This window comes from Stylophora pistillata, chromosome 4 (genome assembly GCF_964205215.1).
Source record: "Stylophora pistillata chromosome 4, jaStyPist1.2, whole genome shotgun sequence".
NCBI classification, from domain to species: domain Eukaryota; kingdom Metazoa; phylum Cnidaria; class Anthozoa; order Scleractinia; family Pocilloporidae; genus Stylophora; species Stylophora pistillata.
The window spans coordinates 3,692,501-3,710,750 of NC_142522.1; the positions used below are offsets into that span (position 1 = coordinate 3,692,501).

General features: G+C 39.5%; 3 protein-coding genes across 3 annotated transcripts; all 3 read right to left on the bottom strand.

Moving 5' to 3' along the window:
- Positions 1-116: 116 nt before the first annotated feature.
- LOC111341793 (alpha-1A adrenergic receptor-like) lies at positions 117-1,586 on the bottom strand. Its single transcript, XM_022948804.2, has one exon. It carries the CDS (start codon positions 1,582-1,584, stop codon positions 673-675), a length of 912 nt encoding a protein of 303 aa, XP_022804539.2. The 5' UTR covers positions 1,585-1,586; the 3' UTR covers positions 117-672.
- Positions 1,587-3,001: 1,415 nt separating this feature from the next.
- LOC111341801 (uncharacterized) lies at positions 3,002-11,821 on the bottom strand. The gene is made up of 3 exons (XM_022948817.2): positions 7,013-11,821; positions 5,743-5,988; positions 3,002-3,641 (listed from the first exon to the last, which is right to left on the bottom strand). The coding sequence occupies exons 1-3, from the start codon at positions 7,247-7,249 to the stop codon at positions 3,171-3,173; spliced, it is 954 nt and encodes a 317-aa protein (XP_022804552.2). The 5' UTR covers positions 7,250-11,821; the 3' UTR covers positions 3,002-3,170.
- Positions 11,822-12,447: 626 nt separating this feature from the next.
- LOC111341800 (STING ER exit protein) lies at positions 12,448-18,154 on the bottom strand. Its single transcript, XM_022948815.2, has 8 exons — positions 17,941-18,154; positions 17,664-17,778; positions 16,971-17,012; positions 16,173-16,237; positions 15,347-15,408; positions 14,546-14,635; positions 14,004-14,099; positions 12,448-13,598 (listed from the first exon to the last, which is right to left on the bottom strand). The coding sequence occupies exons 1-8, from the start codon at positions 18,062-18,064 to the stop codon at positions 13,545-13,547; spliced, it is 648 nt and encodes a 215-aa protein (XP_022804550.1). The 5' UTR covers positions 18,065-18,154; the 3' UTR covers positions 12,448-13,544.
- Between the last annotated feature and the right edge of the window lie 96 nt (positions 18,155-18,250).

Genomic DNA, 18,250 nt, shown 5'->3' on the forward strand with positions numbered 1-18,250 from the left:
TTTTAAGAAGAAAAAAAAAATCAAATAAGATGAAATTAATCAAAATAAATTGAAAAAAGGCTTAAGGTCTTCAGTGCTTGTGGCAGTCTCTAACTTTAGCTTAGAAACATAGCAGGTGAACCAAGGTATAATTTTATTGGATCTAGTATTTACAAAAGGCTAGTTTAAGCCGGAATTCCGGTTATAATACCATCTGATTAAAATTGACTTGTCCTTCTGCCTTTTAAAAGAAATAGAAAAACAAGAAGCGATATTAAAAGCAAATCTAATTCTTTTAGCAAGCTTGACATGTTCCTAAATTAAAAAAAGTGTTTGTTATACATGGAAAGCTAACAAAGTTGAATAGAGAACCACTGGACCTACGGACCAGCGGACTAGAGGACCACCTGTAATTTCAGCAGCCTACCATAAAAATTCCGTATTCAAACATCCACGAAAGCGGCCAGCTCCACTTACCGGCATTTTAAATAGTTTAAGTTTAAAGAACTTTGTCTTTTTGTGTCCATATATACGCATTCAGGACATATTTACTTTCAATTAGGAACATACAAACACTGGCGTTTAATCTTTTTAAGCACATTCCTTACTTATGGAGAAAAGTCAAAATAGGTTTGCAAGACATTGTAAATATGTTCGAAAACCATTTGTTTATTCTTTGATTTTAGCGAAAATTCAATTGTACTCCAGTGCTTCTAGGTCTATAACTTTCAATGAGCCGAATGCGCCATCTGTGAATTTCACTCTTTTAATCTGTTTACGCCTAACAAGTCTACTTTTCGCTCGAGACAAACCAAACGTCCTGAACAGCGCCAACCGAAACTTTCCGCTTCTCCAAACATACACACAAGGATTTAGAAAAGAACTTAAAAACATTGTCGTGAAAGACCAGTAAAATCTTGTGTAGTCGTCGCTTCCTGCAAGTTGGAGAGATAAATCGGGTAGAAAAAGGATCACAGATACGCAAATTAGAATCGCCAACGTGCGCGTCGTCAGGTAATCTTGTGCAACCTTGGCAACTCTGTAGTTATAGGAAACAGACTCTAACTGAGAGAAAATCTGGCGGCGCTTCTTCTGAGCAATACAGAAAATTTTCAAGTACATTGTAAGAAAAGTGAGCAGCATTGCCAGGTGAAAGTATGGTGCTGCTCCTTGAATGGGAGATTCTGCAAGCACGATCGCTAAGACAGCAGAAAATCCCCACGCTATGCCCACTATCACAGCTACATTTTTACCACGCATAACTGTCCCATATCGGAAAGAATACAGGACAGCGAATAGTCGATTGACCGTGAGTAGCAGCAGATTTGAGAAGGAAAAATGCAAAGCAATGTACGAGACAAGCTTGAAAGTTGCAAAATTCCTGGTGTTCCACTCCTGGTTTAAATAATAAACATACATCGGCTGAGCGACGGTGCACACTGTTAAATCCGCCACGCTTAGGTTAAGGATGAAATAGTTCACACCTGTTTGTAATTCCTCGTTTCGGTAGAGAACGAAACAGACCAGGATGTTTCCCATCGTTCCTGCGATTGACGCAAATCCATTAATAATCGAGAGAATACAAACTTTCAAAAGTGATCCCATGTAAATAGCTTAAATACACTGTTTCTTTTTTAACCTTACGGCGTTTTTGGCTCAATTATCTGTTGTTGACTTTGCTACAGTTATTGTAATGTAACCAAGCGTTTACTTTATACACCATTGACTTACATGTCTGAACCAGCGATCCCTTGTAGTACTTCAAGTTCCGAGCTGATTTTAATAACGTTTTGGCTTTTGCATGGATTTTAATAGCAACTTAATTATCCTAATCTCCTTCTTTTACAACGAAGGTAATATTTTCTTTGATTTAACGTATCCACGCGCAACGCTTTCTTAATTCATATCGAGTTTCTCTTGTGTCTTCTGAGCACTTTAGTCTACTTTTGACTTTTCCGCGGTTGTTGCTTCAAGCACCCGTTAATTTTTCACTCGATTGGAACACGTTTCAGCGACAGTGATCTCCTGTTCTGTCTCAAATCCTGCGACGATTTTTAATTATGTTGTCGGCTTTTGCCTGGATTTTATAGCAACTTAATCATAGTAATCTCCGTCACTTTGAGTTGGGAAACACTTCTTTGATTTCACTTGCGTACATGCAATACCTTTCTCAATTCATTTCCGTCAATAGGCGAAATTAAAAAAAATTAATCATCTCTCGAAAAAGTCGTTTGCACTTGTGGAATTAAATTATTGCACATAAATTACTTTCCTAACAGCTTGTCATTTACACATTTTGTCATTTTGAGTTAAGGGAATATTTCCTTCATTTTACTTGCGTACATGCAATGCCTTTCTCCATTCGTTTCCGTCAAATGATTAACAAGCGAAATAAAAAAATTGACCATCTCTCGAATAAGTCGTTTGCTCTTGTGGAATTAAATTATTGCACATAAATTACTTTCCTGATAGCATGTCATTTACACCTTTGGTTATCTTTAGATGGTAATTTTTTGCAACACCTCTTGAATGCGAATTTTCAGATACGCATTCAAAACGAGTTTCGCATCAAGCATATTTACCAAGTATTCCTTACGAGATGTGGTTTTTAGTTAATAGCTTCATCGCACTTTTTGTCCTCAGGGATGACGTCTTCAGCGATACACCAAAAAAATTAGAAGAGCATTTACTTTTCTATGTAAGATTTAACACTTAACACGATATTAAATTACAGTACCGATAAACCAATGCACGTCCAAGATTTGACATTCATTTGAAAATAGTTGCTCTGTAGCTCATATCGAAGTCTTGTCGAATACAATTTGATCGTTTAGAATTCGTTGCGCTCATGGTAAACTCGCATCTGAAGTAAAATCAAGCGTCAATGGAAAAGAAAAAGTTGGGTCGATAATAAGGTGTGAACAACTCAAAATGAGAAAATTTAAGAGGTACTTCATACTTCTGTCATGCAACTTACTATTTGTACCTCCTCTAAGAAAGACAAGTTATTTAATTTGAACAATTCTAAGACGCGAATATTCGTTTATTTTCTTTCATCACTTGAAAAAAAAAAATACACATAGTATCCACTGCGAGAGACACTATACGTACAGTAAAATTTTCAAAATGGGAACCCAACATTTCATAAAGGAGTACTTCTTTCACTCGAGAGTTTCTGATCGTTCAGTACTTTAAGAATCACTTATGGCCGCTTTCTGACTCCAGTCGAAAACTCCATCGTATTCGATTTCAATTTTTGAGGCCAGCTGTTTGAAAAGGCCTTTTATGAAGTCATAATTTGGTTCCTCCTCGTACTTTAATCCCTTGCAATAGTTGAGATAATCGCTAAATTCGTCGGGAAGTTCGTGACAAAGACATTCTACGGAAATGGATAGTTTGCTTTCTGTAATTAATTTATACCTCTCTTGATCATTGCGTGCTTGAAGGCCTTGCCATGGTAGAGAACCCTTGCAGAAGTACAACAGTACGTAACCAAGAGACTCTAAATCGTCCCTTCGACTCAGCTCCATGCCTTTATGTGCATTGATGCTTGCGTATCGGGTTGTTCCGGTGATTTCCCGATTTTCCATTTGTCGAAAAGGGAAGTGTTTACCGTGTTGGTCTCGGAACCTTTTGGCGAGACCTAAGTCAATCAAGTAAACCTAAAATGAAGAAAGGGATAAAAAAAAATTTGTAATAAGTCTGCGTTTGACTCACCGGCAAATACGGAGCTCAAGCACATCGCATGCGCTTAAAGAAGACGATTTCTACTCAAGCATTTTAATTAAGGAAGGAAGTGCTAACGGGCAGTGTCACTATTTCACAGACGATAGCACGATTTCAGACATTTTGTTTTTCTTTTTAAGATATTACGCCGACAGTACAATCTTAATTCTCAATACCGCAAGCTGAAAGTTGATGGTCACTTGCGCTACTATTTAAGCAAACAAAGAGTTACTTGTCAGTTCTAAAACGCCAGTTTTGCTACAAATAACACGGTTACGATTGTGCCTGTCGAAAAAAAAATTATTACAAGTTACCATGGTGCATTAATGAAGAGAAGTCAACAGGCGATAAATACTAGAGAAAGCAGAAAGGACAAGGCAAAAACCCATTCAAATGAACTAAACGACTTGAACAATATGAAAAAAAATTAAAAATTATGGAAATTTAAACAATGTATAGGATGTTGATCTCATTTATAAAAGTTTCTTAATATCATGTTTGATGTCATGTTTTTAATTCATTCAATTTATTCATTTTTGTCTATGTTGTTCATGCACGTTTGTTTGTATTGCATTGTAACTGTTAGACTTGCTCACAAGTCGCGCTTTTGAGCGCGTAGCGCGACAGTGAGCGCGAAGCGCGAGCGAGCCCAGCCGAGCCGAGCGAGCGAAAGCGCGACTTGTTTCCCTTGCAGAGTTTCACATCACGTGACGTCATTTTGGCGCGAACCTCTGCAAGCGCTGCCTGTCAAACTGTCAAAATACTTTTCGCACCTCACGAAATTGATCAATGGTTTGGTAATGGCGGAGGAAACTACACCAACTAAAACTTTTATTCGGGTTGCTGTACCGGAAAACATTTGCCTACAATGTGGCAAATTGGTAGAAAATCCGGCGTTACGGAGAAAGTTGTTTTCAGGGAAACAGAAGACCAGACTTCAAAATCTGGAGCTTCTTCTCGGAGATGTTTTATTGCGAGACAAAGAATTGGGAACTATTTGCCGAAACTTCTCGGAACGCAACGAAACGCTGACAAAGAAAATTTTTCAAGTTAGGGCTAACTTTTCTGGACCAAAAGGAAGTCTAGGAAGCAATTTTCAAAGCTCTGTCGGAATAAAGCGCTTGACGAAAGCCGAAAGAGCTGAGGTACCCGAACAAGGTGCAATTAGGCGAGGAGCTTCGATAGAGAAAAGGTTTTCATGTTTCAAGATCTTGCGCGCGTTATCTGTTTGATTAAGATGCAGTTTGATAAGGCTGCTTCTGATTAAATAAAACTACAGGAAGAAAATTCCTCTTGTAATTTTGTCGCGCTGCAAGGGATAAAATTCGTTCGTGCGGGTCCTACCTCACCAGAACAGAAAACCAAGCGAACGGCTATGAGAAAGTCTATGTAACTGTAGAGCGCTGGACTGGTGTGCGGGAGCTCGAGGTCTTTGGTTTGAGCCCCGGCCGGACCAACACTCAATGTCTTAAAATAACTGAGCAGAATGCGCTACCTTTCTATAATATCAAGAAATGGATAGACATTCTAGTCTTCTCGGATAAGGACGAATGAACCGTATGTTCCGTCTCCTGGATCTAGTAATTAGTTAATTTGGTTAGGCAGGGGACGTTAAAGAACCCACTCACGAGATTACTGTGATGTGGTCCGGCCTGTTTACTGGGAATTGGGGGGAAGGGGGCATCTTTAAATAAGTTTCCTTCGATTGTTTGTAAACTGCTGATGCAGTCCGGACAAAGTCCCCCGAAAAGTGTTGTGATGCGCATTTGATTATATCCACATGTCAATTTGCGCAATATAAATATTAAATTATTATTATTATCATTATTATTATTATTATTATTATTTACAGGTGTACAAATATTCGGCTTCAAGGTGATATTCGTTATATTACAACCCCACCCCCCACCCCCCCCTCCCTTTGGTTCCCCCAGATTCTCCCATTTCCCGGCACCCATTGTATTCCGTTCGCAATGTTAAAACAATACGTGCCCGCAGATGAGAGAATTGTACGCATCTCTCTGGACGATCGCTTACCTTATCCATTTTGTTTCTTCGACCCATCAAAAAATTCTCCGGCTTGATATCGCGGTGTATATAGTCGTTCACGTGAACAAACTTGATCCTGTCGATCATCTGATTAGCTAGTTGTACCACAGTCTTTAAACTAAACTTCCCTGATACCTTATGCAGCAGCTGATCCAGGTTAGCTCCAAGCAGTTCCACGACTAAAATGTTATTATTTGACTCTTTTCCGTACCATAGTACCCGTGGAAAGCCCTCCTAGGGAAAGTGAAGAAGAATTTTGATGAGCACCTCGTCTCGCTTGATTTCAAAGCGACCTTTGAACTTTACTTTTTGGTCGAGTTTTGAGAAGATCATATTTTGTTTTTCTGCAATCAAGACCCACGCTGCTCTTAGAAGTCTCAAAAGTGAAATACGATCAGTCTTCGAACGCTTATTACACTCCCAGACATAATTAGTCAAGACACAACATCTATGATATTCTTTCCTCCTTATCCCCTTTCCAATGTTGCTAATTGCCAAGATGTATTTGCCACCTTGGAAGCCGACAAAAATGACCTTTAGCAAAGCACGACGGGAACGGCAACTAAGACGTGGCAAAATGAAAGATCTAACTGGCAGACGAAAAGCCAGAACGTGCATTTTTAACACAATTTTGTAGATTTCTTAACCGTCCTCCGCAAAAGAACATCGTGAAATCACCAAAATTTTGTCGTCTGCGAAAGGAAACCGCGACGGCAAGTTTTTTTTCAATTTCCATTTGGAACTCAACGCTGCTTATATATGCTATGTTGAAGTGAAGGCGTGGGCAAGGGAGAATTAAAATTTAATGGAGAAGTCCAGAAACTTATTTTACCCTTCTGGATCTGGTTATTCCAAACACAATTAATCTAACCCGGAGTCAGGGAAAATTTTTAATTGACTCTCAATTAACAGCTCTGGAAAGGGACTTTTTTCTGTATTTTTTCCAGTTAGTTTCGAGTCATATTGAGAAGATCCAACAAAGCCTTGGCTCTTATGCGCGCTCTCCTATACGAAAAATTAAAGCTAAGGTTAACTTTTAATCCCAGATTAACGTTAAACCCCTTTCGAACAACCCGGTCCAGGTCGTCATAATAAAGCACGGTTAAAAATCTTAATATCGTTACAAATAATGATCTGTAATTTTGCGCTTTTTCTCTTAGAACTTTCCATATTGCACTATACAAAGCAATCCTCCAAGATCTCCTTTAGTGAGGATTTTTGCGCCAGTGTAAATGACAAAAATCAATTTTATGCCTACCACAATCCCGTCTTTGCTTGTGGAGTGCAACGCCTTTAGCAAACGCGCTTCCTCTAGTAGCGTTTGAGGCTGGCTAGATACCTTGGCCTCGATTTTTATCGCCACTTGTTCTCTATTTTCGATATTCTTTCCCAAAAATATAACTCCAAAAGATCCCTCGCCAATCTTTCCTAGGAGGTGATAGTTCTTGGCAATGATAGCTCCTCCCTGAACAGAAGGTTTGGATGGGCCTGCCATTCTGTTGTTAGTTGTTTGACGGCGACTTTTGTCTGCTAAACAACTTCGTCATAATAGTATCACTAGCCCTGCGCGCGCACGCTAATTAGGAAGAGTACTTCAGCAGAACTCTGGTCAACTACTGTTACACCTGTTGTGAATTATGATTAGATTAATGCACTCACCGAAAAAGTATATTGAAATTCTTTGGGTATTTTCAGTCTTTAATTGAGCTACAACGTCACAGAAATTATTTCATTACCAGTCGATAACAATATAAAACAATTTGAGTTCATTATGTCAGTAAATGCCATCCAATGAGAATGAATCGTCAGGCGAGATCTTGTGACATGTACAAAGTAAATTGTTTCTAAGGATTAGGAAATCAAACCGCTCAGGCGAAGAGCAACTTTGCCACCTGCGTGACAAGCCTTTCTTCCAATTTTATGGCGTCTTCTTTTCGACGTAAGACGCCAACAAGCGAGGAAGTCCCACCACTCGGAGAGGAAGCTGAAGAAAGAAATTGCTACATCACGAGTCTGAGTAATGAAATCCTTTTATACGTTTCGACCTACATGGACGCTAGATCAGTTATACGACTTAGTCAATCTTGTAGACGCCTCCGTGATGGTATCAGATTTAGCGACCCTTTGTGGAAGGAACGCCTTCGAAGAGACTTCGAATTGGATCTTCGAATGAAACGCCCTTTTAAGTCCTTTTACGATATCTACCGGCTGGTTTCAATGTCTCGCACTTTGACTAAGATTTATTTATCTGAGAGATTTTACTCGTCGGGAAAATACGGGTATCTACCCGGATGGCTGTGGACTTGGATCACACTGAATACCAGCGCGCCGGAGCTGCCATCATGGATCAGGAATCACAGAGAGAAGTTTCTGCGGATCAAAGTGAGCGAGCTACCCCTCGGGCGAATTCAGCGAGCTTGGAATTTAGCCGCAGGAGATTTCTCCGGTGTGCGCGAAGTACGAAATGAGAGAGGTACAATCTATTACAGTTGGTCGGACGTTCATAAAGTTTTTTTTGCTAAATACGGTGGGCTTCCTGAATTGACTGCACACTCGCTAAAACGATGCTCGCGCGCAAAAAGACATCTCGAGCGAAGCTTCACCGAACTGACAACAGAGGAGGCCCCCAGTCAAAATCAGCCAGCACAAACAATTATAACTGTCACTCTGCCGCATAACTTTTTTACCTCGACGTGTGGATTGTCGCACCTTTTTCGTCCAATCTAAGTAAGTGATTAGATAGCTGCCAGAACCGTTTGCGTATTCTCACCATCTTCAAAGTAAGGAAGGAAGGAAGGAAGGAAGGAAGGACAAGGTAACTTCATTCAAAGACAGGGTTGGCTTCTTGCACCTGGAATCTTACGGCTGTGATGTATAGGAATAGAAGCAAAAAGTAAAGTATCTTTAGAGGGATTCGTTATAACAATTGTGACATTTTCGCTCTCAACGATAACTTGATAATGCTATGGGTTTTTAAGAAGTATAACACTGATCAGGAATTGGTCGATAAATTATCATTAAAGAGGTGTTAAATAGAGCAGACTATTATGGAAAAAGCAAAAAAAAAATCAAAAAAGGAAAACGAGAAAGAGGGTATTAGCCATGTCTTTCATGACACGTAAAAGTTTGGTGAACAAGCATATAGCTGCCGAAGTAGCGAAAAAGTAACAAGTGACTTAGGTATTGTCTATTAAAACGTGTCAAAATAGAATACTGAGTTACTTTTGGAACATTCTGCGTGCATAATTTTTGTCTAAACCGTCCTCTGTCTCCACCACACATGTCGTGACCCCCGGTTTGCGGGGTCACACATGTCGTGACACATGTCACACATGTCGTGACCCCGGTTTGCGCTCGTCATGCAAGATTTCATTACGTGACCATTATTTAGCGTGACGTGCCCAGACCCCGCTTACTCGGGAACCCCTTGAAGATTAGACGGGCCATTCTTGAAAGGGGCACTAAATTTTATAAATGCTGTTGGAGACAACTGAGAAAACCTGTAGCTTACGACTGAAATTGTTAAATTCTTACCCTCCAAACCCACACTATTTGTAGAGCGAACTTTGGGGGGAAGAAACTTTAAAAAGAGAAAAAACAGTACCTTCTCTGAATTTTCTACGGCTGGTGAAGAGAAGATACTAATTCATCGGCTGCGTTTGTCACCAAAAAACTGAGAATTACTGTAATTTAAGGTTCACAAGCGTATCCCAAAAAGGATGAACGACTTTTCCAAGCCCCTAGCAGAAAAAGATACATTGCAGTTGCATACGAATTCAATTGTTCACGCCACGGGGTGTCTACTTCACTCAAGCAATGAACAGCTAGGAACTAAAGCTGCACGATGTTTTTCAACTTGGCATGTTCAAAGTCGTGTCTCAGTTTCAGCGCATCACATTCTGTGCATTGATTTCGTAATTAGCTCAAGATCTTATCGTCGCGAGAGCTTTAACAGACTGGATTTTCATGGCTCTGTTATTAGTGCGTCTGTTCGCCATTTCTACTTTAACCTCACTTACAAAGAGGTCCGTTTACACTGCTACACCACCAGAAACGGATACCAAGTCTGCTCGGCCGCCACCGTTATTGTGGAACCAATATCTGGTCGGGGATCCTAAAAACTGCTTCTTTTTCCCCGACGTCAACCGTTTCGAGGTCCTTCCTGGCTTCGGCTGGGACAACTTGCTAAATATCGAGATAGGGCAAATACTGGCCACGAATTATTCCCGATGTAAAACTACCGCGGACAGAAAATACCTTTTACCTGATATTACTTTCGTAATTCCTATCAAACGCAGTAAAGTTGATATGTCCTCGGAGGTGTTTCACCGCTGGAATAGCTACACAAGCACGACAGCTCATTCCGTAAATCTCCACTCATCTTACTCAGTAGAGAGCGGTTCACTTGATTTAATCGGTTTTTTTAAATCCTGGTATTCTCTTCTTAACGAGAAGACAAGGCCGAACACTTCTGTCAAGACAGCCTCCCGAACGAAGTAAAACATCCCGAGCTAAAATGTACCCACGGCCACAAATCCACCGCAGAATTCAAGGGCAAAGCTTGACCTTTCATTTCGATTCTCTAGCCACACAATCTCAGCCCTGCGATCGACGCCAGGCGGCTCTTCGAGTCCTCGGTGAAACGTTAAAACGTTTGTAGACATCCGAGTCCTTTTTAAGTACGACACAACGATCGTTGAAATCGGCTTGGTAACCTCGTCATGTTGGCAAACCAAGACTCACGGGGGTACTAGACCTCAACTTGTCAACAAAACTTCTTGTAAAACCCGGGGTCCCCTCAGGTTTAGTACCCCGGCGAGTCTTGGTTTGCCAACATGACGAGGTTACCAAGCCGATTTCTCTTTAAGGAGAGAATACCAGGATTAAAAAAAAGGATTAAATCAAGTGAAATCGGTAAAATAACGACACCAGGAGCAAGCAACACACGTATGGAATAAGGTAAGCCATTTTTATTTAATATTTTCTCTTTTAACTATCTCTACGGCTATCTTGTAGAAAATCCCATACAAATCCTTATAAATCGATATGCAAATTGTGTTCCTTGTGTGGTTCTCAAAGAGAGCTTGGGCTGCCTGTGATTTCACCCCCGATTTCTCGAGCCCTCGATTTCTCGAAACTCCCGATAACTCAACCAATTGTGGCTCCCGTGGGACAAATTGACCCTCGATAACTCGATCCCGCGAAAATTTCGCCTTTTAACAAATTGACACTTTCGTATAAGCTGTTTTCTCGTATTTTATACATACAACAAGCAAGCCACAAATCTGTCATCAGTCTGAAAGGTACAATGACTGCTTCGGATTACAGAACAAAAGTTTCTGAAGCTGTTGCCGCAATACATCGATAAATTTGTCCCCTTGAAATGAAGAGTGCATGGTACTTGCACGCCTTCGCCATCCCCAAGGTTAATAACTTTGCCTTTCACTATAGCAGTACATGAACCTTTCTCATCGCCCCTCAAAAAGTAAAAGACTGTCTTTGCAAAGCGCCCAGCTCTACCCTTCTTCAAATGCCCAACAATTTCATCACCAAGGATTACGCAAACTACATATTTGTCCGCCACATTTTTTGGTTCCGGAACGGCTTTGAACGCTTGTTCCATTGTAGGTGTCCAGATTTCTTTGTATTCATGATATCCTTTGATGTATGAGTCCATTTCGAATGAAGTCAACGAATTGGTTCTTTCGCGATGAGTTGCCATGCTAGTAGTCAGCACTGTCGCTTGCTTGAGAACTGATAAAAGGAGCAGTAAATGTGCCTTCCGGTTGTGTACCGTGTTTACTTTGACACTCTGAACGAAAGCTGACCTTTGCTTAGACTTTCAAAAAGTCCCCTTTAGCTGGCCCCCGCACAAGGAACTTTTTGGAGCTGCAGCGCGACAAGTCGTACTCTCGCGCTGCGCGTTAGCTTTTTTTTCGCGCTTCGCGTCTGTTTGTGTCCCAGAAAGAGAGTCCGACTTGTCGCAAGTCTAACCTTTGCTCTTTAGACGCACTAACTTGGTTTTCAATTTCTGTTGACTGTGGTACAGTAAATGCACTTTCCTGATGCGATCTACCTCAAGTTTTAGACGAAATCTTAACGCAAAATCTCCACAGTCTTTGCATGAGAAATACAAAGCCCTTAAAGAAATTAAAAACGGCTTGTCTAAGAAGGAAAGGGCTTCAAAATATAATGTGGCTCTGAATACAATATCCACGTGGTTAAAAAACAAGGAGAAGATCATCAATGCTGTCACTAAGGGAAAATACCCCAAGACGAAGAACCTAAAGGGAGGAAGTTATGACGAATTGGATCAGGCAGTGTACAAGCACAGGGCGTCTTCTTTGAAAGAAGTGCTCCTGCCTGATGAAAAAACACCGCTGAACAACGATAAAACATCTGAGACATCCTGATACACTTGAAACGTACTTGTACTATTACTTTTGAACTTTTCATAATGGACGATGATGACTAAATATGAGAATTTGTAAAGATCGTGATGGAATTTTTTTTAATGTATTTGCCCATTTTGCTTGTCCATTATTGAGTCAGTTTGCTAGACATAACGTCTCGTAGTCACGTTCACGCTTGTCCATTAATCTAGTGTATGTATATATAAAACTTGTAATAATTTTGATTAAGAACTGCCTCTGAGACAATTTCAAAATAAAAAAAACCATGGAGGCTGAAAAATAAAGGGAGTTTTTTCTAATTCATCAAAACAAGCAGTGCTTCCCGTGGAATTCGCTATAAATACACTAATAGGGTCTGTAAAGATAATGCCGTGTAACGCACTTCCGTATGAATGGCAAGGCATGCAATAAGTAACACAGTGGTCAAACTACGAGCATGCGCCAGGTATCAAATAGTGGCCGTTCGCGCGCAACACAGTGGTTAAACCTCGGGCATGCGCGAGGGATCAATTTTGGCGCACCAATTTTTCGCAAAAATTTTCAAGGGAAAACCCTAGGAACAACCGCTGTCCCGCACAAAACAAATGAACGATAGTTGAAAATTTCATAGAAATCTATAAAAGGAAGCAAAAAGAGGGAAAAGGAAAACTCGAGACTTTTCAACGCAAAGCATCTTCAAGTACGGGAATCATGCTGATTTACAATTCTGTATTGAGCTTTACCAGTTATACGCTAAAACACCGTAACTTACTGGCTTGTATGCTTGTTTGTTAATCATGTGAGGCAACTTAGTTCTGACAGCTCGATTGCATGTAATCATTACACTGTTTGCACATGCGTGGACGTTTGACCACTGTGTAGTAATAAGTACACCTAACAAAGTTACTGTACTTACTCCTCTAAATCCATTCCTCCCCGAGACTTGGCTCGGGTGTGTTGAGGTATACTATAACATTTCAACCTTCTCACGAGTATCAGATACCGAACAGTGATGAAGCACTTTTTTTTTCTTCCTCCTTTTCAAGACTTAATGAATAAATTACACGGGTCTTGAACCACACCATTCTCATTCAAGAACTCGAGACTGCACAAACTCTGTGGATGACTGTTTGATAATTAATTTTCAGCGCATTGTACCTGGCGATCAAAGCTCAAATTTGGCCTGACAAACATTACATGTATGTGTAGCACTAAAAGTCACTAGTACATGGTAAATGATTGCTGACCACTGGTCAGTACAGTCATTAAATATTGGAGCATTTGATCTTGATAATCTGTCTTCAGTTTCTTTCTAACCAATAGGCTCTTGAGTCTCACAGTAGGAGGGCACTTCCTGCTCCATCTAATTTGGAGGTGGTCGACATTCATCACTCTGGACTAGTCTCTATCAATGAGAGTACCTCTTGGTTTCTTGGATTGATCCAGTTTAATCTGCAAGATAAAAATAAAACATTTATAAAATGTAGGGGCTTTTGATTGCTTATTTGTACCTCTGTCTTTGCCTTTCTACCTGTCCACTTGTCTGTTTGTCTAGAACTTTGTTTGTTTCACTGACCATCTCCCCCTCCTCTGCCTTACACTAAGGGTCTCTCTCTCAGAGGGGACTCCAATAGGAAAACCTCTAAACAAAGTTGGCCCCTCTCCTACCACCTTTGGAAGTTTTTGCTCCTAACCCCCACCACCACCTTTCCCTCCTCCCAAATCTCCTCCAGCTTTGAGAAATGTCTTGGACAGTGCCTATTCAAAGACATATTTCATTTACAAAAGAACATGTGCAGTTTGAAATTGTAAAATGGACGGTTAATAAATGGAAGGTCATGATATAACACTCCTTACCTGGTCTATAGCTGCCCTTTTCTGTGCTGTTGATTTCCTCTCAAGTTGCTTTTCAATTATCTGGGCATTGTGAGCATATGATGATGCAACTTCATGCTAGAACAATGAAAAAAATTATATATATATATATTTGAGAAGAAGAAGAAAAATTGTGGTAAGCATGTTGAACTATTAAAATGCTAATGAGAACAATTACCATAAAACTGTGCCAAAATTTTATTCAGAGTCCATCTCACTTTCCTAACAGTCTCAGATTTCCTGGGCAAAGGGATAATTTTACACTGATTTCTGCTGACTGCACAAGAAATAGGTCAGAGCCTCTCACATTATACTCATTTACTGGTAGCCTTGCATTACATCACCAAAAGTGAGAAACCAGTAGCACTTTATGCAATCCCCCAAACTTAAATAAAGGCCGTTTCACACATTTCAAAGATAATTATTTTTCAGATACCTTTTTCCATTTTAAAAGCCAAAGGTTCAAATATGCCCCCAAGTTACCTCTACAGGTTATCTACTAGGAACACTCAAAGCTCACTAACCTGCTCAATTTCTTCTTCTTCCTCATCAATAGTAGACACAGTTACAGAGCTAAATTTACCAAATTCCTTTGTTCTCTTTGTTACCATAACCTAATCAAGGTACAGTTAAAGTAAGAACAATCCATGACAAACAGAATCAAAAAACTAACAAACACATTGTTGCTGCACTCATATTTAGCTTTTTGAAATTCCCTGACTTTTCCCAGAAAACTTAAAAAATGAATAATTTGATAGATGAGTCCTGATCACGTCTCCAAATTCCCCTCAAAACCAAAGCTATCTACTCTACCCATAAATTCGTGCTTTAAGCAAGTTGTACATAATGCTCTTGAGTAGATTATCCCTTAATTTAACGCAGAGGAAATATTTACTTTCAATGCACCCTACGGATGTTTATGTTTAAACACCCCAGTTCACCCTCAAGCCTTTCTTTCAAGGTCTTGTGGGGCCTTCTGACTTTAATAAGCTCACTTCACCTCCAATCAGCAAGAAACCTGTTGACACAATACACGTGAACCACTGAGATCACAATATTCTGGAAAAGTGCATCCGTCACATCCCTGATACCCTTGCTTTCAACCTCTTTCTCCCGGCACAATGCTTCTCTTTGGTTTTTGTGATTGTGCAACAATCAATAGAGAAAGGAACTTGTGTATCGTAACCAAATTCACTTCCATTCAAATTTCACTTCTAAATACTTCCTTTAAAGTGGCTTCATGGATGCTGTGTCAACAAACAGTTGGGGCTGATTGTTTGTTGTACAGCTGTTTGTTAAATAGGTAATTCCTTTGAGTAATATACCTTATTTGCCTTGGGTTTGACAGTTGTAGTGGCTTGGTTATCTCCACTTTGAACCAATGCTCCTAAAAAAAAAAAACACCAACAAACAGAGAAACTGACAAGTTAAAGGAAGTTCACAAACAAACAAACAATGCAGAATTTTCTCAAAGTTTTCTATAAACTTATGCCAGAAAAGAAGTTGGTTGAAAAAAGAAATTAAAAACCAAAATTTACATGTTGGCATGGCATTTACTGTTTGGCGAGTCTCCAAATTGTTCTTATTCAGTCATACTTTTCCCACAGTTTACAACTCAGACCTCAGGTTTGAGGTCTGAGTTGTAAACTTGTAATATGAGTTACATACATGATGAGCTATATTTGCTAATAAAACCTTTACACCAAAACATCAGCATGGATATTCGCCAAACTGTTCTCTATAAATACATTTCCCAACTGCAGGTGCCGACAGGGCTCGACACTAATGGTAGCCCACTAGCCACAGTCTAGTAGAAATTCAGTTTTGGCTAGTGGTTTCCAACTTCCACTAGCCAGTTTGGCTAGTAAACAGACTGAAATTGTTGTAACATCTAAAAACATCTAAGATGTCACTAGCCACTTGGCTAGTAAGTTGAAAAGTTAGTGTCGAGCCCTTGCTGACAAGGAGAATTTGTTTAACCATCAAGAGCTTCTTTTATTGGTAATCATTTCCATTATGCTTGTGACCTTGGGGCTTCACTCAAGGGTGATATTGCAAGGAGAAATTAGATCCTAGTCATTCCTGGAGGCTAAATGGACAAAGACACTATACAAGCATACAGTTATGAAATTGCATGATAGATTTCCTTACCGTCTACTACAAAAGTAACAGTTTGATCTTTCTTTGATGATCTGTAAAACAGCCATAGCTTACACCTGTTGTAAACAAATGTAATCCCCCACTAATTATCAATTATTAGCAGCATGACAGTATGTAAATTATCCAACAACATGTGCAAAAACTTCATGTTTGTATCAAAAGTATACAGATTTTAGACTAAGAAAATTCTCAATTTCTAAATCTGTCATTACTTTTTCTCAGCATACATTTGCATTGAGCAATCTTATTACCACATGCATTGAGTTTGTTTCTTTGTTATTACACCGACATCAGAATGAACATGTGTATTCTTCATGCCGTTCTCTTTATATTTCCTTTGTTACATTTTGTTTAATCTCACGATCTTAACCATTAAAACCCTTTAGAGTGACCAAGGCGTAATTTCTCTTTTCAATATCACCCCTGAATCACACAGTAAGGTCACGAGAATAGAGGAAATAATCACCAATTAAATAAAAGATCTTGACTGTGACACAAATTCTCCATGTAAGCAGGACAGGAAATGTATAGAGAACAGTATCCAGAGCTTGCATCGTGATATTTGCGTGTAAAGGGTTAATAAATGATTCAGAAGTATTCATAAAAGTAAAGACAAGGGGAAATAACATGCTGGTCGTTCTCAGGAGTTAAATGGTTTAAAAAAATGAAGCCTATTTGATTAAGAAAATCAAAAAAAATAAACAAATGAACTAATTAAGGGAATGAAATAAATGAAAAATAAACTGTCAGATAAAGAATAATAAATGCGCAGTGCAGTTTTTCACTCACTTTTTGCATTTTTGGCGGAATTGTCTCTCAATGCCTCCTGGCCTGGAAAAAAAGGAAAACAGTCACTTCATTATAAGTAGTAAACCACAACCGCATATCAGGATTGCAAGTAATTACTGAACATCAATGTAAATGAAGTCATACTATTCAAAGAAATTAGAAAGAAAGAGGACACATTGAAGTTGCAACCACAGCAATCCATGTAGATGTAGTTGTGCTTAAATCTGAATTTTTCTTATGTGATGAATTGATCTTCACAAGTCAACTGTTATAATAGCGAAAAACAAAGTTTAAAAATTTAAGCTTTCTCCCATATTGGACCTGTCCCTTCCAGATACTTCACCCTTTAACTCCCAGAAGTGATTAAAACGTAACTTCTCCTTACAATATCCATACATTTTCCAGCAAAACAGGTAATGAAATCCCAAGACTTATCAGAATGAAGTTTTCATCTTGATCTAACACCAAAATTTGGTAACCAATTCAAACTGAAATGTGTCGTAGCTAGAGGGGAGTACTACAATCAGATCATAAGAGTTAAAGTGTTAACAAACTCTGCTACCAACTGAGCAGCAAAGCCCCATTTTGAAAGCAAGGAAATTATGAGAACTAATACGTAGCCTTCTTGAAAGACAGTATAAAGACTTCCATGCATTTACATTCCGCAATTCGGCAGGGTAGAGGGAAAAGTACCTTTTCAAAAAAACGGTGTCACCATCGTCACAAGTGAGCTTGTAAGCATGTTTTGAACCATCGATGACTCGTGCATGGTCTGTTCTTCGCAATGGAAGCTTTTCAAGGGTACTGTCTAGGGAGATAACATGTGTACACACAGATTAGGACTACTAAAAAATTTACGAACTGTTTTTGGGCACAAAATTATTTCAAAACAGCTTCCAAAGCACAAAGAACCATGTTATTCTGTTTTACGAACGTTTGATAAAATGAGCCAAATTTTTAAAACTCATACCGAGAATCAAAGCCATCTGTCCACATAGACAATGATAAACAGTCAAGGTTGTTGCGCCTTGATTGTATTCCTCTTTATCTTTGGTATCAGAGCACACAATACTGCGGGACACAACCTTAGGCATTTTCAGGTAAGGCCAAATTCTAACTACAACTTCATGAATTAGACGAACAAATCACTTTTCAAGATGGCCGTCGGGCGACGTGGTTACTTAGTCGATAACCCTTGTTATAACAAAACATACCAGGGAGGACTGGATCAGTCCGGCGGTTGTCCAGTTCTGCACGTTTGGTTAGATCAGGAATGACCA